Source organism: Petaurus breviceps, unplaced genomic scaffold (genome assembly GCF_028583685.1).
Source record: "Petaurus breviceps papuanus isolate PSGF00001 unplaced genomic scaffold, PetGlider_PUasm1.0 226, whole genome shotgun sequence".
NCBI classification, from domain to species: Eukaryota; Metazoa; Chordata; class Mammalia; order Diprotodontia; family Petauridae; genus Petaurus; species Petaurus breviceps.
Genome location: NW_027185890.1, coordinates 4,888,834 through 4,913,393, shown reverse-complemented (window position 1 = coordinate 4,913,393; position 24,560 = coordinate 4,888,834). Strand labels below are relative to the sequence as shown.

The window sequence follows — 24,560 nt, the reverse complement described above, 5'->3', positions numbered from 1 at the left end:
AGTTCAAGAAAATTGGGCTGGGGAGACCTGGTCAAGAAAATATCTTTAGTCCTAAAGTTTCATGCATGTATATGTATATGTATATGCATATACATATACTTGTATATGCTTCTCTCTTGGTAGATATCAATGAGACAATATTTGTAAATAGCACTTGGTGCAATATCTGAGATGGCACATAGTAGGTGCTATATTAATGCCCATTCTCTTCTCTCCCTTCCCTCCCCATTTATAATGTGTATATGTGTAGATGATATATAGAGACATATCTATATCTATGGAACATGGAATGCTGCCATATATAGACATGAACTTAGAATGACCCCTTTGCAGCTTGAAAATGCATTAAACTTTGTGTGGCCCATTTGCAGAATATAAAAGGAGTGATACTGAATGGCCCATTTTCATATCATTGGGTTAAGAAAGCAAATGAAGATGGGCAGAGATCATGGACAATCCATGTAAGATTTAGGGAACACACCCTAGGAGAGAAATCTTGGAACCTGAAGTAGGGTCCTGCTGTTTGGCAGATGGCAGGCCTTAGACCTGAAATGGAGGGATTAGACCTGAGGATGCTTTTTACTCTGATGGCGATGGCGAAAGAGTTTTGTGTTTTTCTAGCCAAGAATTTCAGCTTAGTCAGAAACTAGAGGCAGCAGACACTATGGTCAACTGGCCAAACAATATACCCTGGAGAAAGAGGGCTTAGTGAGTCCAGCAATGCATAATGCTTTGACAAGATGTTACAACTATCAAAATGTATGTTAGACACCACAACAAGACATCAGGAGCCCAATAGCTTAAGTATGAGGTGCACATCAAAACATTTCCACCATGTATGATCTTTTCTCATTTTCCACACTGGGGACCCTTGTGTATAAATGGGTCCTAAATTTATGGGCAGGAAATTTTCCATTGTAAATCTTATTATATTATTCTAGTTAACTTCTTTGCTTTGAACTAATTATATTCTTTATCTGACTACTGAAAGGGAAGTACATTGATGGAGGCTCCAGACATATTTTAGGAGTTCAAGTATCATGAAGTAGCTTGAACTTGGGCTATGCCTTGAGGAACTTGCCTGAAAGGTGGGGAAATAGCTCAATGGGGCCATATATATAGATTTGGTAAAATCTTTGTAGATGGAATAATGGACCCCAAGGGGCCTGAGATCATCAAAAGTATGAGTGTAGAGGATGAAGAGGACCCAGGACAGAGCATTTTAAAAATAATCATGCTGAGTGGATGGGAAAATGATAATGATCCAGCAAAGATGATTGGGAAGGGAAAGGAAGATAAGAAAGAAGAAAATAAGAAGACAGGAAAGTCATACAAATCAAGGAAGAAGAGGTTATCCAGATCAGCAGGAGTAAGCTGCAGTAACATGAAGTAGGATGAGGAACCAGTTCTGTGTCTTAGAAATGAAGAAATGCTTGCCCAGAAATATCCTGAGACTGGCAAGAGGAGTGGGTGAGGGTAAGGACATCTGCTAAGAAGGAACAAATTTATTTTGTGTAAAGCACCCCTCGAACAAAACCATCTACATCTGACTGCAGTTGCAATCACTTCAATGTGGTCATAACGGAAATGGAGAAGTGAAACCAGAATTGCAGAGTGGATGAAAACTACTATATATGGGGAAGGATTAAAATAAATTGGACTTTTAGTCTGGAAACATGAAAACATAGGATTCAAATACATAACAGACATAATGAATCCAGCTTTCTTCACCAAATCCTGGTGCAGCTGAACCAGGGGCCACACCATGAAGCTTGAGATTTAAATTTAGGACAAATTAAGGAAGTAATACTTTCCCCAATGAGAGGCTGATTTAGGGAATTTGAATCCCCAAGAAGTGACACGGTGAAAAATAAAAATAGCTTCAAAAATGGCTTGAGTGCATAGATGATGGTTTTCCATAATAAGCCATTATGCAGATAGAATGCTTTTGATGATGATGTTTTCTTATCTGCAAAATGAGATTGCCCTAAATCATCTATAAAGTCTCTTCTCTCTCACAATTCTAAGATTCTGGGTCACAGAGGACAATGATAATGCTACATCTTCATTGTACATTTCTTGTTAGGGACAGACTACGGTTGAGACTACAGGTCTGACTGGGTCAGTTTAATTTTCTTACGTTTATAAGAAACTGAAGTATGATTTGATTATTTGGGGTTTGAATACAATAGGGAATCTTTAGGGCAAAAGACTAAGTGGGCATAAAACAGAAAAGACTAAACTGGGTTAGGGGGATCAAAGAAAAAGTTTATCCCAAGGGGTATTTGAGGGCAGGAGTGACTGCTCTGAATCTGAGGGGTGGCCTATAAATACAATGACCATCTGTCCTGGATTTTCTGGGCTGTGATGATTTAAGATATTTTGTCTAATAAACCAAATGGCAAATAAGATAAAAAGGAAACCAACAAAAGCCACCAAAATATTTGGGAGAACAAGAGTTCCAATTTAGGTTCTGGAATATGGTCATTGTATTATCATAAGCCAGAGAAAGAACACTCTTGTGCCAGAGAGCTATTGGTTAGTGTTTTTGAAATCAGATGGGCAAAGGAATATAGCGGGAGAGCCCTAGTGAGTCCTCGAAGTGGAGAAGAAAAAAGACATGGGCCTCAGAAGGGAGTAGTAAAAAAGGATTTCCAACAAAGATGAACTATTTCCCCCGGTAGAACGATGAGTTTCGGTGGCTTCTGCTGTGTAGGAGAGAAAGCTTCTTTGGTAGGTTGGGAATACGCTGAAGTTGTTTTAGGGATTCTTCTGCCTTTCGTAATATGGGCAGGCTTGTGTATTTTTCAGGTTTTTATTTTTTTCTTTTATGCTACTTACTCTGGTTCAAGTATTCCTATTACTCACAATTTAGGGACAAAGTGGAGTAAAATGCATAAAAGTGACGAAGGGTAGGAGAACTGATAAGTCTGACAGCATTCTACCTACAGGTTCCTATCCAGCTCCCACCCTGGTGGAGACAGGGAGGTCTGAGGTGGGGAAAACCAAGCTTTGCCCTGGCGAGGAGTTACTATTAAAGACACAGTAGCCAGCAGCAGCAGCCGGGCAGTCTGTACGTGTGGCAGGCGGAGTGTCTCTGGCTGTGAGCAGTAGCAGAGAGGGGAGGGTCTGCGGCTTGGCGTAGCTGCAGCAGTCTCAGCGTCAGGCTAGTCTGTATGTGTGAATGTGTATATGTGTGTAAGCGAGTGTGGGTGCGTGCGTGCGTGTGTGCATGCATGCATGTGTGTGTAGGGTGTGTGAGTGTGTGTGTGTGTGTGAGTGTGTGTCAGAGAATGAGTCGCTTCCTGTCTGTCTTTCCGAGCTGGTCCTGCCATCGCCGGTGATTACCGTGGTTATTATCTTCTGATCACCAGCACTAGCAGCCCACCACTGTTGGTGGTTCAGGCGGGGGAGGGAGAAAGTGAGACTCAGTGTCATCACCATCCTCTGGATCTATTGTCAGGAGAGGAAATTGGAATCAAACAGCAGCAAGAGGCAGCTGGGCGGTCACATCTGGGAATGCAAAATCGACCTCCCCCTCCTCCCTTCTCACCCTGGATCACTTCAGAAAGCACTTCTGCTTCATCCCCTGCCTCAACCAGAGGTTTCATTTTTAACTGAACATTTACGAAAACTGGAAGAGAAAGGGGGGTGGGGTGGGCTGGAAACAGAGACTGCTTTTTTTCCAGGGATTTCTTTCATGGGGATGTGTTCAAGGCAAGAGAGAATTCAGAAGGATATCGACATTGTGATACAGAAGTCCAAGGCAGAGAAGGACTGCCTGTTTGCAGGTGAGTTTGTCTCCTTCTCCTCAGACCCCGGTGCCAGCTCCTTCCACCCGCTTTACCCCCGTTCTCTGAGCACGACTTGTTTGCCTGGGGGCTGCTTGTCCCCATTTCGGGTGTCATTTCACAACAGTCACTGTAACGAGATCGGGTGTCAGAAGGGGGGGGAGGGGGAGCTCTGTATTTCTCCCTTCCACCTCCCCCCCCCCCCTCCCATCGTACCCCACCCCCTGCTTTCCCTTCCTTCTCACCCCACCGTCTGGGGAAACCAGATTCAGGCTCAGAAACCAGATAGGAAAGGTGCTCCAAGCGAGGAACTGAGGCTGCTGGAGCAATGCTCTTGCTTTTTAGCAGCCGCCACCAACAGATTCCGAGAATAATGCAAGCCCACCACCGGGCTCGCTGTTCCATTAGCCGGCGGCCGAGACTCGCGGCTTGGAAGGAGTTGGTTTGCGCAATGAATTGATTGGCGGCGGCCGTGGAATGGAGCTGGGGCTCCGCTCTGCACTGCTCGGCTGCCGGGCAAGGCTGCTGCCTTCAGCTCCGAGCCACTGGGTTTTTTTCCCTCCCCAGTTTCCTCCCTCTTCCCCCTCTACCCCTTTTCCTCGCTGGCCCTGGGAGCACTTATCTGGATGTCCCCCTTACCCCTCCTCCCCTCCCCGCATCCCCGTAAAAGCTGTACCCTGCAATCTGTCTGCCAGGGGCTCCGGAGTCTACTAGTGCCCCTACGTTGCGGTTGCATTCCCTCTGCCCCCCAACCAAAAAACAAAACAAAAAGCCCAACACTGGAGCCTTATTTAGAAGCAGAAAGCCTGGCTTGTTGCTGCTTGCTTCCTCCTCTGACAATGGAAATTCCCGCCGTTGCCATAGCATCGGGCACTTGTTGCGAGGGGCATTTTCTGCTGCACTAGCTTCTTAAACTACACATGCCCACCGAACTTCCCCCCCCCTCCCCCCCAGCAAAACGGGATGGAGAACTCAGGTGTTTGCAACCACCTCCTTTCCTCCACCTTCCCTTTCCTGCCAGCCTCGCCGCCCCCCCCCCCCCGCAAAAAAAGCAAAATTATGCTTTTAAAAATGTCTCCAGACGTAATAAAATATAATAATAATACTTCCCGTTTCAGATTTCAGATACTCAGACTCCACTTTTACTTTCACCTACGTTGGAGGCACCAAAAGGTACTTACGTGTACAGAGTTGCTTCATTTCCTGTTCACACGTTAGTGTTTCCTTTGTTCTCGTGTCTGTGTATGTGACTTTTTCTTTTGCTTGTTCCTTACCTATTAAAGTATACCTATATTGAAAGATCTATGCTTCACTAGATTATAAATCACCAGAGCAAACGTACTGTATTTACCTTTAAAAACATAACAAAACAACCCTACCATCAGCCATGAGTATAATTCACAAATATATTTTATGTAAGATTTACATTCTTAAACTGTATAACTGAGATTAAAAGTACTTCAAAAGACATGGATGGGCTGTATGTGTTAGCATCAAGGGAAAAAGCTACCTACGAAAAGAAAAGCTTCAGAAGATAAAATAAAAACAAGTTGATTAAAAGTGCTGTTTCTCCTTACACCTGTATATATTTTTATCTTGTATAGTCTGGCAAAGATAAATGATACCAAAGTAACATTCCTATTTTTTCAGATTGCTCTGTTTTGCTTTTCAAATTTGGTGGAAGGTTTAGGGAGTTAAATGGTTGCTTGGATGCTATTTAGTTGCTCCTTCCCCTCATCTTTTGAATAAATACTTTGAATATCAAATAGCTAGCATTTTTGAAAGAGCACAAATCTGATCTTGTATATAGGAAGCAGGGTTAAAAATGAAAGGTTTAACAATAAAAATTTTCTCTTGCTTGTTTTTCTCTTACCTCTTAATTCTGTAATCAGTTTCTGTTATGGCACTTTTTTTGTATTCATTAGGGTTAAAGCTCAAGGTTACTTATAATTATTTTCAAATTTTGTTAGAATGTTGAGATTTGTTGTAAAGAATGTATTTGTAAAATCATTTGGCCTTCTGGTTTTGACACAGTTCAAAATGTTATCACCCAGCTAACAGAAATTTTGAAAAATGTGAAAACTGTAATAGAAAGCTTTCTTTGACCAAAAGGAAAAAAAACAACCCCCTCCCCCCAAAAAAGCAAACATTTAATTTGAACTCTTGCAGTTCAAAAAGCTTTCATTCACCACTACAGTTAAATTATTCTATGAGGTTTCTTAAACAGTAACTGGGCTATATGCTTGTTCTGAAGGTATTTATTGATTTGACTTAAGGGACAATACAATGGTGAGTGATCCAAACCTACATTAATATGTATATTGGGAGCTAATAATATATAGTATTTCTTAACTTCCTTTAACACCTTAATGTTGATAATTAAGAATGAGAAAGATTTAATAGACCAGAAGAGATTAAAATTAAGTCATGGCCTCTGTACCTGATGTCCAAGGGACAAAGCTATGTGCCCACTATCATTACCTATTTTTATATTCAATAATAATAATACACTATCTATATATTGATACATTAAAAACTTTTCCACATAATTGGGTACTTGAAATACATTCCTAGATGTTTCTATGGGTCCATTATCATGGAAGTATTGAATTATAGTTCTTAGTGTAGCAATGCGCAGAGGCCACATGAGTGTCATTTTATTTCATCATTAATACCAGGTATTTGAGCCTCTTTAATTTTGTAGTGTCAACATTCCAAATACTGTAGTTTTTCCCAGAATAGGATTATTTTCTGGTTTTATGTAATATTTATGAAGGGAATAGTTTATCTCTTATAACTGATTAAAATCCCTGGGGTCTTGATATCTGTTTAGGACAACCTGTATTCTTAAGTCAGATGGTAAAACTGTTGCATGATGGCTCAGTCTCATGGAAAAAAAACAAAACCAAAAACAACAGCTTGTAGTTAATTCTGCCTGTGGAAAAAGGAGACTTTTGCATCTCTGAGATGATCAGAGATAATCCCTTTGCTGGTTTATCTCAGTTGATAGAGGTAGCACCTTTTAGGGTCTTCATTTGTTGGTTTTTCAGGGAATATATAATGGTCCAGTCTTAATTTTTACATTCCAAAATCACTAGCAGCTGCTAGGAATTAAAAATAATACTATTCCATTTTATATAGTGTGCTTCATTATAGTTAGAGGGCTTGGAGTCATTTCAGGTAAAAGTCTTTCTTCCCTGATAAGGTCCCATTAAAGAAAGTGGGTGGCTTATACATAAATACAGAATTCCATTCATTTAAATCAGAGTTGAATGATTTCCACATCAAGATGAGTTGTAAGTGAAACCATATGCCATGTCCTATCATGACACTTTTGCCTGAATTAGTTGGAAATCGTTCTTAAAAACTAAAGTTTATTCTAATATATTGCTCATAAAAAAGAAAGACTTCCTGGTTACAGCTTTGTTAAATAATGTCGGCTTTAAATATGAAAAATACTGTGACAGTATAATAACTTTAACTTTTAGACATGATAGGTTTAGAATGATAGTGGAGAAATGTTTCTCAAAATGTGAAGCACTCTGTCATGCTTTGACTATGCAGGATTTACTGCTCAAATGTTGGCAGAGTATCACCAAGTGCTTGATTCTTTATGCTTGTTACTTTACAGATTGGCTCCCTTTTTTGTAAGATCAATGATGTTCATCTTTAGAAGTCCTGTTCTTTTCTCCCCCTTCCCCCATTAAAAAAAAAATTTTTTTCCCACATATCCTAAACTCAGTTCCCATTTTTTTTTTAATCTTGTCAGGTAAAGAAAATATGTAATAATTTCCTGGTATAGCAGTTCCCTAGCTATATCTAGAGAGGCCTTGAACATTTTGAGGGGCTTCATATTAAGCTGCTTTTCCCCAATTGCTGGCTCAGAGTTCAGGTTGAGAGAATACTGATGATAAATAGAGGATATGCCAGGTTAGGAATCAGATTCTTTGAGTGGTGATGAAATTGTAAAGTGCTCTCTAGTGTAGAGATAAACTCTATAAGTCAAAGTCAAGTCAGACATTTAAGTACCTACTCTTCCTCACATGGAGGGAAGGGGAGAAGAGGAAGCCTGTTCATTAATATGTTTCTATTTTAACCAACCTTTCTAAGTGTATCATTTGCTTCTTGTCTGGGTTTTAAAATGATATTTTTTAGTAAATGATATTTTTGTGGAGTATCCCCCAATGCTGGCAAAATGATACTACCATTTTCCATTCTACAATGGAAATAGTGGTGGTCACCTTGATTAGGTGTCATGGATTATTATCTAAAAATATTGCCAATTCAGCACTAGCACAGCTTTGTTTGATATTTCATAAAGCATCTGTTTAATTCTTTTTAATTCAGAGTCAGTTCCTGAATGTGGAGGAAAGGGAGATTGACCTGTTCATAAATTCACTGTGAAAGCAAATATGTGTCAACAAAGGAACATTGTTAGTGAATGTGCATATGGGAGCTAGGGCTTTTTTTATTTCTGGGTCATAGGTGCATTTTTAAAATTAAAAACAAATCCAACAATGACCATTATGCTTAATTTTGTAATGGCTAGGTAAATTTATGAAACACTGGTTTCATTGTCTCAACCCGAAATTCTAGATTCTTCTAGACAGTTATTTTCATAGTTCTCTGAATTATGGGCCAGATAGAAAGCTAGCTGAGAGCTAGTGTAGAATATACTGATTAATAATAAACTTGTCAGAATATAGCGCAGCATGCTTGAGTGATTATATACATTAAACATGGGACCCATTTTCAGTTCATTTCTCACCAAATTGACTCTTCATTTGGTCTCTTATGCTCTTTCTGCCATGGTTTCACTCACATTTCAGAACCAATGTGGCTTGTGACTAAATAGATCAATATCAAAAAGCATTTATTAAGCATTGTCACAGAGGGGTCTGGAGAGGACAAGTTTGAAGTCTCTCTTCTGTTGACTGCCTTTGTCACCTTGGGCAAAATCACTTGACCTCTCTGGGCCTCTGTTAAACAAATATGATTGGACTAGATCACCTCTTAAGAGGTCACTTCTAACTCTTAAAAAAAATGATCCTAAGCATTTACTATTTACCATTCATTATGGTACCAGAGATATAGTAACAAAAAGACAGCCCTTAAGCAGCTTATATTCTGTCAGAGAATATAGCATATACAAAATCCATTTTAAAAGTTTGGGTTTTTTTTTGTTTGTTTGTTTCTGAGGGAGAGTAACTGCAATTGGAGGAGTCAGGAAAGGCATGTAGGTATGAGGTGACACTGAACTTTTCCTCCTCACTCCCATCTCTTGAATGTTAGTGTTGAAAGGGATGTTCCAGACTAGTGGTTCTCAAAGTGTCATTCCAAGGCCCCTAGGATTTCCCTTAAGCCCTATTGGGGAGTCTATGATGTCACAGTTGTTGAGCGGGGATGTCTGTGAGGTCACAGCTATTTTCAGAAAATATTAAGATATCATTTGCCTAATAAAATACCCCCTTTTCCAAATGCAGATCTCTGTGAGGTCAGATTTTCTTCATATGTTTTCTTCAACCAAAGTAACGTCGAAACAGATGGATTGCAGAAGCAGATGTTGGAATTCAGCTGTCCTATTAAGACAGACATTAGAGATACTTGTAAAAAAATGTGTAAAACAATGCCACCTAATTTTTTTTGTCTTGGAATATAGTTAATTTTCATAAAATTTTATGTTCAAATGTAATGGGTTATTTTAAATGAATTGATAAATGTTTTAAAATCCATCAGTTTTTATTTTTTAATATGACTTGTCAATAAAGATAAATCACATAAATAAAAGTTCAGTAATTTTTGCAAACAGGTTCTGAGACCAAAACGTTTGAGAACCACTCTTGTAGACTGTCCAGTTCATTCATTCAAACCTCTCTCACAAGAAGGTTGAGAAAAGTAAAACGGCTTCTCCAAAGTCCTACAACAAGGCCCTATCATTACACAGATGAGAAGAGTTGAGTGAATTGTTAAATATCATGCTAAATTAGTGGCAAAAATCAGTATTTTTGTTTTTCATGTTCAGTTATACTCAGAGGCCAACTCTGCACCTTGTACATAATAATATTTGTTGCATTAAGTAGGTTAGTATTGCAATGATACTATTAAACCTTTTTTTCTAAAGTATAAAATTGGTAAGGGGAGCTCTGCTACTCCTATATAATGTGATGAACTATTAAGAAATGTGCTTACATTAATGCATCTTATATGAACATGTGATGTTCATGTGAACACCTTCATGTTCCCATCTTATTTGAGCTCTAGTCCCATATCTGTGGCTGCTTACCTAATAATTCCATTTGTATCTCTTGCCTTTACCTCAAACATCTTTTCAAAACTTATATTTTGAAATATAAAGCAAAAAGTCTTACTAATAATCAGACTACAGTTGTTTTGATTTGTCAACTGAAGTGCTATAGTTACAGCTCATTTTTAATCAGAGTATTTGTTAAAAGCAAAAACATTAGTAAGCACTCTCTAATACATTAAGCCACATTGTCCATTTATATCGAAATTTGATAGCAACAGGTCATGTATTAGTTCTGTCTTTTTGTATGTGAAGTCATACATAGCCATGTCGTCCAACTTCCTTTATTATAGAGATATTTAGGAAATTTCTTCAAGCAATGACTAAGTCTATCTCATGCTGAATTCCACATTCGAGTGATTGTAGTATGTTGAAGGGGCTGCTAGGTGGCACAGTGGATAAAGCTCCAGGTCTGGAGTCAGGAAGACCCGAGTTCAGTTGCAGTCTCCAGACACTTAGAAGCAGTATGACTTACCTAACCCTGTTTGCCTCAGTTTCCTCATCTGTAAAATGAACTGGAGAAGGAAATGGTAAACTATTCTAGCTAGTATTTTTGCCAAGAAAACCCCAAATGGAGTCATGAAGGGTCAGACATGACTGAAACAAGCAACAGTATGTCCAAAGAATTAGCACATCACATTGCTTTTAGATTAAAAATCCAGGTTATATAGTCTTATTTTATGCCTAAGATGGCTTCAAAGTTAAGATGATTTAAAATATTTTGTTTAAAACTTTAAAAGATTTACCAGTTCCTCAGAGTTGGTATTTCTTTTACTAAACAAGATCATAAGCTTTTCCATAAGTTTTGCTGTAAGTCTCTCACACCTTTCCTCCACCCTCCAACTGATACTAGTGGCTAACCATTTAGTGATAAACTTCTTCCAACTTAGGTTTGTCCTTATTAGTTTAGACTGTACCCAACTTCTTCTATCATGGTGGGAACTACCATAGAGCTTATGCTACTTGGCAAGGCCTTGAAGAACGCTGAGTTCTCCTCAGATCATGATGAGGCATCAGAGACATCGGTGGAGTTTTATATTTTAAGAACAAAAAATGAATAGATAATTCTGGTCTGCTTTTGACAAATTCAAGTTAGTTTAAAAGAAATAGCTTTTGTAGTTGGTGTTTCCAATACCTATATGAGAGATTTACCTATTAGTATGTATCCAAAGATACTAATCAGTTGAGTGTGCTCCTAGGAAATTATTGTACACTCTTCAATTATTTGATATAATTTTTTCAAAACCATGAATTTTACATTAAATGCTAAGAATTATGGATAATTAAAGGCAGAATTAATTATGGTGTACTATTTTAAAGGAGAATTCTTGTGATCTACCTATATACATTGTATTATATTATTTGTCATTTTAGTGAAGTTTATTGGAAGGTCAATATTTTAAAGTTAATACATACCTATTTTGAATATCACTTTTGCTTGAAGTTGTCAGTTCAAAACTGTGGGTGATTTTATGCCTAATTTTAAAAAGTACTGATGTGCTTAATTTTACAGAAATTTGCTGTCACAGAGTTAATAAACCAGGAAAATAAAGTGATATGTAAAAGCCAAAGATTTGCTTTACAGTTAACCATTCAGAATATATTAGAGTAAATATACTCCTTATTTATTTGTTGCTTCCACTGTATTCCTTGCTGACCCAGGAAACCTGCTCATTTCTGAAAGTCAGCTGTTTCCCTCAAGTGTTATGAAGTAAGGATTCTTTCAAGGCTGTCTGTTTTAAAATCTTTGTGTAAAGGCCAAAGCTAGAAGCAAAATTACACTGTAGACTGTTGTCCTGTTCAGTTTCAATGTATTGCTTATAGATTTTCCTTTAGAATGACTAGTTCCGGGGGGGCCAGGTAGTACAGCTAGTAAGAGCACCAGTGTTGGGATGATCTGGGGATCGACGCCGGGCTCAGATACTTAGCACCACACCCAGAAATAACTGGCCGTGTAACCTTGAGCAAGTTACTTAACCCCAATTGCTTTAAAAAAAAAGAATTACTAGTTCCTAACTAGGCCAAGGATTTGGACAGTGAGGATTGGTTGTGGGAGTGGGACAGGGGAAATAGGGAAAAGAGATACTGCTATTACAACCAGTCCTGAATCCATATGACCAGACACTTTTTATTTAGTACCAGTCAGTGTTACCAAGGGTAATAAAAAAGCAAACATAAAATTATGTAGACTGAAGTATGTAATATTTTGTACATACTAGTCAACTCTGGGCCCTGGTGATACAAGTACTGTATAAAGAAACAATTTATAAGCAAGGAGCTTATTTTCCAGTGGAGGAGACAAGACATACAGATAAAAATATAAAAAATGAATGACTACAAATATTTATGAGGTAGTTAAATACAAAGTAGTTTGAGAAGGGGAGCCTTTATTGATTTTCTGATATGTGTAGGTGTTGTCAAATTTATTTATAGTAAATGGTCATTCATAGTAACTAAGGTTAATAGAACATTCATTGTCATGTTGTAGCCCATGGAATGTTTTGATGTTAAAAAAGATTAGGAGCTACCGGGGTGGCCAGGTAGCACAGTGAGAAAGAGCACTGGCCCCAGAGGCGGGATGACCTGGGATCGAATCTGGGCTCAGATACTTACCACCACACCCAGAAATAACTGGCCATGTAACCTTGAGCAAGTTGCTTAACCCCAATTGCTTAAAAAAAAAATATTAGGAGCTACTTGCTTAGAATGTTGTGTCAAACAGAAAACTTGTATTCCTTTATTTGAACTTTTTCCCCATATATTATTATTAGGTGGGTATTTCATTTCAGTGGATTATTGCATTCCAAAGCATAATTCATATGTTATTGCTGTCATTATAGAGTATCTTGGGAACAATACATTTTCCAGAGTAGCATATTTCAAATTTTGTTGGGATCTATCTCTAGGTAGGCTTTTCCTGCCTTTTGTGGTTATAGTTCTCTCCAGGATTCTTTAAAAATATATGTATATGTATTCTGAACTTCACAAATGAAATAAAATGTACCTTTCTATATGCAAAGCAGATGAGAATAAGGACTGCATATGCAGCTGTGAATTTGTATCAGGTACAATTTGCATCTCTTTCCCAATTATATAACAAATAATACATGTTATTTTTCAAAGCTGTCCTGTTTCTCTGTTTGCTACCGACCTTCATTCTATTGTCTTCTATGCATAAAAATAATGCTTCGATAATCTTGATTTCTTACTACCTCCCCAACCCCAATTCCTCCCTCCCCATTTTGGTAACCTTATAGGTCGTCTTCCTCTACCATCAATTTTCTACCTCCCCACCCCCAAGAAGGAAAGAAAAACAAAACAAGTGCAAACTTGGATCAAGCATAGGTAAGCATAGGCAACCAGAACAAATACCCACATTGGCCATGTCCATAAATACAAATTTCTTTAATACCTCACTGACAGGAGTTTCACTGGTTCTCTTCAATAGTAGTTTGTGTCATTGCATTGATTGTTTATCTCTGCTATGTTTGCATCCACTTAACTCACACATACTCTACCTGTTGCAGTCATTTTCACCTCCCACCTGGGAGTACTGTAGTCACCTTCTGGTTGGTCTTCTCTTCCCATTCCAGTCCATACCTCATTCAGCTTCCAACGAAATCTTCCTAAAGCACACATCTGATCATGTTATCCCCCTGCTCAACAAGTGAGTGGTTAACTATAACATCCAGAATAAAATACACAACCTTTTACAACTTGGCTCCTTCCTGCCTTTCCAGTCTTCTTATACGTTATTCCCCTTACTCCCCTTCACAGACTTTGCAACTACACTGAAATTCATTTTTGCTGTCTTATGCACATGGAACTATTCATATGATTTTCTTTTTTGCTGATTCCCTTCATTCACATGTGTGAAATTCTGCCTCTCCTCACTGCTATCTCCTGGCTTCCCTGGCTTTCTTCAAGTCTTGGCTCATTCCCACATTCTGCTAAGAGTCTTTTGCTAGTATACTCCATTTGTATCTTTCTTCTGAGATCACTTTATCTACTGTATGCATCATGTGTGTACAATTTTTTTGTATGTTGTCACTTCCATTATATTCTTGAGATCTTTGAAAGTAGGAGGTCGTGTCTCTTTGTCTTTCCTTATATCCCTTGCATTTTTTTTTTTTTTTTTTTTTTTTTGCTTTTTGGAGGGGGGAAGGAGCGCAATTGGGGTTAAGTGACTTGCCCAAGGTCACCTGGCTAGTTTTTTGTGTTAAGTGTCTGAGGCCGAATTTGAACTCAGGTCCTCTTGACTCCAGGGCCTATATCTCTATTTACTGCACCATCTCGCTGCCCTGGTTTTTTTGTTTTTGTTTTTTGCTTTAAATATCTCTAGCATTTAGCAGAGTGCCAAGCAAATACTGTTTAATAAATTCTTCTTGACCGATCTGATGATTTCCTTAGTTCTTTATTCCTTATAATATTGTTATATGAATTATTTTGGTCCTACTCACTTAACTGTGCTTCTGTTAAAACAAATTTTCCCTGTTGTTGTTGTTGAGCTGTTCTTCACTTGGGTCCAACTCTTTGTGTCCCCTTCTTGGGGTTTTCTTGGCAAAAAAACTCGAGTGGTTAGTCCTTTCCTTCTCCAATTCATTTTATAGATGAGGAAACTTGGGCAAACATGGCTAAGTGACTTACCTATAGGTCACATTGCTCACGTCTGAGGCTAGATTGGAACTCCCTCACTCCAGGCCCTGCACTCCATCCACTGTGCCAACTATCCTAGTCTTTCTAGGTTTGTCTGTACAGTGAGCTATTCCTTTACTTGGGTATATCATAATTTATTCAGGCCCCAAGTTTTATCATATTTATTTAAATTATGTCTCTGGAATGCAAATTCCTTGAGGGCAGGGACTGTTTAGAAAAAAAAATTTTTTTGGTCTGTCTAGAACTTCCTGACCTTTATTTAGATGCTTGTTAATGAATTAATGAATTCAGCTTTTATTTACTTTGTGCCCTGTATTTTACTAAATGCTGAACATAAAACAAAATAGAACAGACCCTGCCCTCAAGAAATTTTTAATCTAATGGAGAATTTGGTTTGGAAAATCCCTGAGGTGTTGTATATTGCTTAGGATGATTAGATTGACACCCCCTCTAGATTGGAGCTTGACCTAGCTGATTATGACTATTGAACTTGAAATGAAGATGAGAGTGGACTGGAGAATGGTGTTTTGTTAAGGACTAGGCCTATGGATAAAATAATCAGTGAAGCGGGAGAGAATCTTTAGAGGACAAATACAAAGTTTCCAAAGAGAGATTTCACCTGTAGACTATTTTTAAGACAAAATAATGTTCTTGGAAGACTTAGGAAGTATGGTATATATTCAGATATAATTGGCTAAGCAGTATTGTAAATCTGCTTTTGAGCATGTTTCTTACCAAAAAGATTTCATGCCTATATAAGATTTGAAGTGATGGCCACCTTGAACAGTTCTAATTTACTGGTATCTCTGAATTTGTTGCCTCATACCTTAGAGCTTTTAAAAAATGCTTCTATCTCCTAAGAATGTTTATTCAGTTGAATTTTGCCACTAGAATACATGTGGTGAATGTTTTTCTAACATGCAAAAACATTTAAGGGAATCTGGTGTTCATTGCAATGGTTAGAAAAAAAAATCTCACAAACTTTTGTGACTTACATTTGAAAAAAACCCTCTAATATAAAAATATCTAAATTAAAAATAATCAATAGTATAGTTTAGGAAAGTAGATTAATCCTGATCTCATAAATAAAAACTCTGGATTAGATTTATATAACCAATTGTATGACTGCAAATAACCAGTTAACACTGAACTGTGGGCCATACTCTGCCATTTGCAGTTTGTAGATAGGGTATGCCCCAGTATTTGGTCAGAATTTTAATATCATTGATAATTTCCCAGTTACTAGAGGAGAAAAAAGAGAGAGATTCTTTTATCCTGGAATCTGAAGAAAGGAGGAGTGAAAAGTACAGCTTGAAGGAGTTGAAGTGCCATATTTAAAGCATAAAGCAGATAGTCTACTCTTGTTTTTGGCTGCTAAGATACTATCAAGAGTCTTGAGGGCTGTGACAGGGCCTTAGGAATGTTCCTGGAGCCAAGAGTTTTGGCTAGGGGTGGGGAACCTGTGGCTTGGAGGCCATTAAATCTGTAAAGTTTGGATTCAGTCAAAGGACCCCCCATTTGAGGACCTAGAGAGCCACATGTGGCCTCGAAGCTCCTCATCCTTGGTTTTGGCAGTCTTTGTAAGTGGTGGGATTTCTGGGAATACCCTGTAGGAAAGTGGGCTCTGGTGGTAGATCCATTCTCTCTCTCTTCCTCTCTCTCCCCACATACACATATATACATACATGTGTGTATATATAGAGGAGAGAAGTAGAACCACAGTTATGAGAAAGACAGGAATATGCATCATTAAACCCTTCTAACATAAGAGACCGACCTACCTTCTTACATGCTGTCCCCCTAACCCAAAGCATGGTCTGAAGTGAGCTGCTGTTTGCAGGCCTATGAGGCTTTGGTGCTAGAGGGATATATTTCCCTAAACTACACCTGCCCAGTGCTATATTTTGGCTCATAAAAATGAATTACTTGTAGCAGTGTCTGTATACACACACACACACACACACACACACATATCTATTATATTTGAAATTTAATTGTAACATTCCCTCCCCCTTGCTCTCCACTCCCATATTCCCTTTAAGGTATACTTTATACCTGTAGGTCCAGCATTCTTAGGTTCTATCAACAAATTTCAATCTCCAACATGTTCTATGGTCAAATATACTTAGGAAACTCAACTAGGGTATTTCTTAACTCTCAACAGAGACTGAAATATAACTGTTTTGTAAGGCAAACTGTGATCTAAATTATTGCCAATGTTTGAGGTAATATGGTAATATTTTAAGAGAAGGGGTAATGGTCTGCATGGAATGTAGAAGGAAGAGAGACATAAGAATTTGACAGTTATTTCCATCACAGTGGGGAAGAAGGCATTTTGATAGGCTGACATGATTTAATAGATATAGCTGTGTTGGATATGGGTACATCGGGCTATCGTGAATTCCATCCATTAAGATTATCAAAACCCTTTACTGAACTCTTCAAGCAACCTTCTGGTGTTGATTTTGTTTGCCATGTAGATTTTCTTAACATAGCACTGACTAGCCAATATATTTCTCTTTATAAGTTAACAGATTGATCAAACCTCATTAAGGTTTGTATTAGTTTGGTTAGCATCAATCAATCTACCAGGAGCTGATCACCCAAGAATGACCTGGCAAAATGAGTTCATGAACCAGAAAAACTGATGATTAGACCTTGAACTTTTAATGACCTCATCAAAGTACAAACACCCCACAAGGCTCAGCCTGAAATAGACAGCTGGTGTTTGCCCCACACTACCTAAAGTGCGAAATGACAGTGTTGGTATTTCAGGTCATTGACTTATCTGCATTTTAGAGTATTTTATTTTTACATGTGCTTCTAGTCTTTAATTTCCCCTTTCCATTTCCATGGCCCCAGTGGAGTTGAAGCCTTTTTTGATAAGGGCTCTCATTGATCTATATTCATCAAATAAGCTAACAGAGACTTCTTTGGCACACAAATGGAAATCCATTTAGAAATGTTAGAAATAGAAAACCATACCCTGTAATAAAAGCTTTAACTATTCTCTTGAATATAGTGTGGAACGTCTTAGTAAGCAAGCTAGGATGATTTATTCTCTGTAGAATTTTATGGAGGGGTAGAAATAGAGAATTTATTTAAAAGTTACATTTATTTGATTAATTATCTTACTTTTATCAGTGAGGGCATACATAAAGGCCAATTGAAAAACCATTTTTCCTTGATTTCTTTCTGCATTGGTGGCCAAATGAGAGCCATAGAATGATTTTTAAAATTTTTTTAGGATTTTTGAATGTTAGGAAACTCATTTCTGAGTCAGCGTAAGTCATTAAGCTGAAGGAGCTCCAAGTTAGTTTTAGTTAATAAGATTTTAAAGTAATACCTGCAATTTAAGGTATAGTCATGTATGAATGCAGGAAGGAATTTATATTAAAACCATTTCTCATTACCTGTAGCTTTCTTGTTTAGATGCATGTGTACTCATTGTCATTCTGTATACCTATGTATATTTCTGTATACCTATATGTTCATATACATATGTATGTATATATGCATATACATACGTATGCTATAGAAATGATAAATGGATGCTTTAACAATGCCATATAATATGTGTATAGATTCTGCCTATGTATGTATTTATGTAGATGCCATCTTTACGTTCTCTGTATATGTTATCTACCTTATTAGAATGTGAGCTCCTTCATCTGGGATTGTTTTCTTCTATTTCTGTCTCAAGAGTTTAGCACAATGTTTTGCACATAGTAAGAGCTTAATAAATGCTTTTGCGTTCATTTTATGCTGCTGACCTTGGACAAGTCACTTAATTTTCCAGAGCCTCATTTTCTTTATCTGAAGTGGGGGTGATAATAACACCTGTCTTGCAGGATTGTTGTGAGAATAAGTAGAGGTACTTTTAAAGTTTCCTGGCAAACTTTAAACTTTAAACTTAAAGGCAGGTTTCTTAACCTGATTTTTTTTTTGGTTGGTTTTTTTTTTTTTGGTCAGGGAGCTAATTGGCAGTGTGTTAAAGCCAATGAATCTTTTCTAAGAAGAATTTAAAAAACAGTGAATAAAAGATATATACTTACAAAGGAAATTGATTATTGAAATAGTTACAAAAATATTTTTAAAAAATTCACTGACCTGAGTTAAAAAACCCTTGATCTAAAGATAGTTATATCATACACTATATACACCTGTATTTAGAAGCATCTCTTTTTACAATAAACTAATAGCAAAGCATTGTGTTGTCAGGAATCTGATAAACTCAAAAGACTTATTTGGAAGTCAATGTGCAAAATTCCAACTAAGTAAATTCCTTATCATGACAGCTCATTTGTCAGTTTATGTGTATGTACAGGGTTGATCTCCTTAGAATGGAGTCTTAGAGATTGGGATGTTGGAGTCCTAAGCTGAATGCTAAAATTGGCTTTGTGGATAACAGCTGATGCAGTCATCATCCCTCATTAAAATGCTTTGCTGCTAGATCTGCAGTAAAGAAAAAAAAAGTTTGTCTTTCCAGCTGAAAAGCAGTCATTACTTGATTATCACTAGACCATCTGAAATGATCACTCTCATGAATGGTCAGATTCATTTTTAGTTAACTAAGAGAAAAGTTAAGTAATTCACTATGAGCCAAATTCCCCCGTTAGCTATACATGTGCCAGGCTATTGGTCCATGTTAGAACAGTCCATCCCTACTTGATCACTACCCTACAGTGTGATTTCAGTGACACAGAGAGTTCCAATGAAGTGATTTACATGAGAATTGTATACATTCAACCAAATTTGGCCCTGTGATGGTGGGGTTATGGCCAAGAAAATATATAAACACTTTCTACATCATTCTAGTTTGATTTAATATATGAATTTCTTGTGTTAACTTATTGTATTAGTTTAAAATTCCTATCATCACAGAAAGAATCCCAGAATCATTTTTCAGGTTTAGAGAAATAGGGTTAAAAAATATCATGAATGTAATCTTAGGACATTTTCTTAAAAACAAAGCATTGCTGGCATTTCTATTTGCTAGGGTACCTCCTGTGAGAAATAAATCTTTCAAAACATAAGAGCAGTTCACATTGCAGCCCGTTTCCCTGACTTCCTTTAAATCCCAGCTAAAATCTCATTTTTTACAGGGAGACTTTCCCAATCCCTCTTAATTTTAGTTCTTTCCTAAGTAATTATTGACTATTCCTCTTGCTTATAGCTAATTGTTATATATTTGTTTGCATGTTGTCTCTGGCCTTAGATTGTAAACTCCTTGAGGGCTGGGACTGTCTTTTGCCAAAGCCTTTTTTTATCTGCAGTGTTCAGCACAGTGCCTGGCACATAGGTGGCACTTAATAAATATTGGTTGATTGATTCTCCTGAATATAGCTTATTTTTCCCTTGCCCCACTCCCCCTCCCCATTAAATTGTAAGCTCCTTGTGGACAGGAACAGCCTTTTTTCTCTTTGTTGTATCTCCAGCACTTAGCACAGTTCCTGGCACATTACAAGTACTTAAAGAATATGGATTGATTGGTTGATATTCTGAGATATAAATTCCGTACCTCAAAACATTTAGGGAAATTTAAATTAGCCTTAGAATGTCTCCCTCCACTGAAGGTGTATTCCATGAAAAGGCTGTTTTCTCAAAGGTGATAGAGTACAAGTTCTGGAGGTCCAAGAGAAGTAAGTAGGATGAGTAGGGGCCTAGTTCAGGCTGGTCTAAGGACCATCTTGGCTAGGTTTGGAGACATGTACCAACAAAGGAATGGACATCAGACCAGGATGGTGATGGGGGTCACAGAAAATAAGGTCAAAAAGAAAAAATGTGTTTTAACTTTGACGGAAGAACAAAACTCAAACCTCACTTTTAATTCACTTAACAAACAACACAAGCAGCTCTTGCCTGAATTTTTAAGAAAAGAAGTGTCTAATGTTGGGGTTGCCCTACACGAAAGTACAGTGGAATGGGCATTTGCTCTGGAGTCAGGACCTGGGTAGAGAGCCTGCCTCTGAAGCTAATATCAGTGACCTTGGCCATATCATTTAACCTACCTGGGCCTAAGTTTCCTCATTTGCAAAAATGTAGGGGTTGGATTACATAAGGCTTCTTAATATTTTTTTATGTCATGCAATCTTATAAAGTCAGTGGACCTCTTCTCAGAATAATGTTCTTAAATGTATAAGATCAAGATTTAGGATCACAAAGAAACAAATTCTATTTAAATAAAGTTATCAATTTTTTTTTTCCAAAAACATAAGTTTACTACCTAGGTTAAGAAACTTTGATTTAGATGGTCTCTGAGGTTTTTTCCAGCTCTAGATCCAGGATTATTAACAGGGTTTCCATTAAGTTCTCCATTCACTTTTGCTTACTACTAAGCCCAGTTAGGGTTTTTGTTTTTTTGTTTTGGGGATGTTCTGGGTCTTTGATCTCTGAGCTAAAATCATTTAAATAAGTCTTGAAGTGATAGAACATAAGTGCTTTTTGATTGGTGTTAGGTGAAAACACCCTTTGGCTCAGGTTCTCTGCTTTCCTTTTTGTAAGGTGGAGTTTTTAATTGAACCACAGGGCAGGAACTGAAAAAAGTCACCTAGTCCAGGATGTTTCTCAAGCTGTCTTTCATGGAATGGTAGGTTTCTTTAGAAACATGCCAGGTTTCTTGGGGGTAGTGAAGTGAAGAGTACATTTCCTGCATAAAAATAAACCTCAAGTGTTCTATGAAATAAACCAATGCATTCATATTTTGTATAGATACTATTTTCGAATCAAGTTTCTTTAAAAAAAATGTCCAAATCATACTGTTGCATTTACTTTGCATGGAGTGCATTTGTCCAGAATTGTAATCTCGAACTGTATCCAGGCTGGTACTTCCATATTTTTATTTTCCCCCTCAACAAATCTCAAGATTTGTTTTGCTTATGCCCTCTACTGGTCTTTTTTTTTTCCTTTTTGGGGGGAGAGCAGGGCAGTTGGGGTTAAGTGACTTGCCCGAGGTCACATGGCTAGTAAGTGTTAAGTGTCTGATGCTGGATTTGAACTCGGTCCTTCAGACTCCAGGGCCAGTGAACCACCTAGCCACCCCTCCTCAGGTTCTTTCACCCATTGTTTGGTTTATCCCTAGTCTTTCCAGCTCTTCAGCCTACTCTGCTTCCTCGTTGATCTTTGCTTTATAGACTCCCTAACTGTTTAGTTAAGCAAGCAATAAATTATTTAAGTGCTTAGTATTTTCCAAACACTGTGATAATGGTTCTTTGAAACAAATAAATAAACCTCCACCCCACAAAACAAATGGAACAAACAAACCAAAAACCCAGTTATGGTCTTTGGGTGTATGTAGAGTGGATAGAAGATAATTTACCATGTCAATATATAATTTAGATAGTTTAGCATCTGGGGGTTGTACTGAATCTTGAAGGAACCTTGGGTTTTCACAGAGAGGCTGGAGATCTCTGTAAGAGACAGAGCTCTGCCTCTCAGGGAGAGCATTGTATAAATGGGTATCAGTTAGTGCAGAGGCCTGGAGATGTATGAAGTATGACAAATGGTGGATTGTAAGGTGTGTGAATAGGAGCAATGTGCAAGAAGACTGGAAAGATAGAAAATGGTCAGGTTATAAAGAGTTTTTATGCCAAATTGGATCTTCTCATCATGCATAGATATAATAGAGAGTTTGTAGAGATGATGTTAGGAAGATCATTTTGGTAGCTGTGTGGAAGATGGATAGGAATGGGGAGACCCAATGCTTAGAAAGATCAGTTAGAAGAATTTTATTTCCTCCCCTTCCACCTGCTAGTGCCCTCCCTTCCCATGATGAGGGGGTGATAGGTGTTACAGGGGCTCCAATGACCAGAGTCTCTGCTGGGCAGTCTGGAATGAATTCATAGGACCCAAGCAGTCTTTTAAGTCAGGATTGTAAAAGTTTATTGTTACGCTATATAGTGGGCAGGAGGTCTTAGAGAACTTGCAAAGTTAAAGAAGTCATAGGTATAGTTTATAAAGAGTTACAATAGTAAATCAGATGTCAATTTTGCTAACTGGGTGAGTAAGGGTGGGATTAGGGAGGAGTTAAAAGTGGTTAGTGCTTAAAGGAATATGCATTTTTATTATCTACTATGCAGGTTTATATGCTATGCTCATAATTCACTGGGAAATAGCCCAAGGGGGAGCTACCTGGAGGTGTGGTTTTAAGCTTTTGAAATGTCACTAAGTCAGCTAGTGGTCAGGGCTGACTAAGAAGTGCCCACCAGTGTCATGTTTGACAAGATGGATTTTGGGACCCAAGGCTAACAGGGATTCAGGATGTGTATAATTAGCTGAGGAGTTAACTTACAGATAGTGCATTGAAGGATTCATAGGTGCAGCTGGCCATTATACTAAGGGAGATATGAATTCATGAATTGTTCATGAATTGTTGCTAGGCAGAGTGCTGGCAGGGGGAAGGGGCAGAGTTAATGCTCTGAGGCTGGGGGGGCGGTGGGGGAAGTGTGATTTTACAGACTGGTTTTACAAATTGATTTTACAAACTGATGTTACAAACATAGACACCCCAAACACCCCATCACCCAAACACCTTGTATTTTATTATCTGCACATTTATATATATTTATTGTTTCCCCCTGATAGAATATAAATTCCTTGAGACAAGAGAATTTTTTTGTCTTTCTATAATGTTTCTTGATTGATTTCTTTTCCTACAGTATTCCCTGAAAACAACCCATAAAACTTAATTTTAAGAGAAAAATCAAAAAAGTTTTATTATTACTAAGGGGGGCCGGGTGGGCAGATGTTTGCATGTAGGAAGTTAAAATATCAAAGAAAAAGTTTACAAGTATTTTAACAATTTAATCCAGGTGCTGCAGATATACATATAATAGGGCCGAATCATTTACTTTTGTCTTTAAGTGATTATAGGGACTGGGTTTTAGCTAAACCTTTATCTTGCAGTTTCACACAGTGACCTCTGCACACAGGTGCTTGGTAAAACTGAGTTTTAAGGATTGAGATGAAAAAGAAACAAAAGACCTACTGCACCTTTCTCGAAGGGGGAAATAGTGTTATTATTTCTCCTTCCCTGCAAAACTTCTCCCCTCCCCACATGAAAGGAGGAGATGCTAGCTCCGTGGATCCTTGATGATAGCTCTGGATTCTAAGAAGAAATCAAGTATGAGCGTGTGCTACTTTCTGAAAATGGCAGATTCAGGGAATTCCTCACCAGAGATCCTAATTTCCTCTAGGAAAGTTATTCTTCCCATATCAGTCTCTTTAACTTCAGGTCAATAAATCTAGAGGCAAGGCTTCTAGGTAGAAAGTTTAATTAGCACCAGCTGGTGGGCATTTGCCAGGTGCTCAAAGGAACAAAGAGAGATACACACAAGAGATTTTACACAGCCTTAGCGTCACATTACAGGCAGCAAAGGGAACCTATTGAGTGAGACTGCTAAGTCTCTTTCCTTATTTGTGACTTTGTGTAAAAAGGACAAAATGTCTAATGATTTGAGAGAGATTACGTTTACCTTAGGGTCTCTGGAGTAGCAAAGACCTGGTTTGGGAAGTAGGGAAGTTTTTACTGTGTAGATTATACAGATTGTTATATAAATTATTCTGTGTAGAATATACACCTACAATAACGAAGGCTGCTTTCAAGATAGACTCTGTTGAATAAATAGGACCTGCAGGTCTGTCTCTATTTACATAATCTGTCCTTTTGTTTCTTTGACCTTTGACTTTTCACTCGGGAGATGTTTCTCCACTATCAGTACTTCCTCCACAATGACAGGTCAATTCCACAAACCTTTATTAAGACCGTACTGTGTGGCAGGCATTATGCTAATTGCTCGAGATGCAACAAT

The 24,560-nt window shown here is 37.9% G+C and overlaps 1 protein-coding gene and 1 long non-coding RNA gene across 2 annotated transcripts in view; one reads left to right on the top strand and one right to left on the bottom strand.

Moving 5' to 3' along the window:
- Window positions 1-3,428: 3,428 nt before the first annotated feature.
- On the bottom strand, window positions 3,429-7,106 carry LOC138166845 (uncharacterized). Its single transcript, XR_011169750.1, has 2 exons — window positions 4,973-7,106; window positions 3,429-3,921 (listed from the first exon to the last, which is right to left on the bottom strand). It is a non-coding gene; the product is annotated as an uncharacterized lncRNA (long non-coding RNA).
- PARP8 (poly(ADP-ribose) polymerase family member 8) overlaps window positions 3,696-24,560 on the top strand; it is a 234,894-nt gene continuing 214,029 nt past the window's right edge. The window contains exons 1-2 of the mRNA XM_069095303.1: window positions 3,696-3,791; window positions 4,910-4,964. Coding sequence (XP_068951404.1) covers window positions 3,701-3,791; window positions 4,910-4,964 — 146 coding nt within the window. The 5' untranslated portion in view covers window positions 3,696-3,700. The remainder of the gene's footprint in view (window positions 3,792-4,909; window positions 4,965-24,560) is intronic.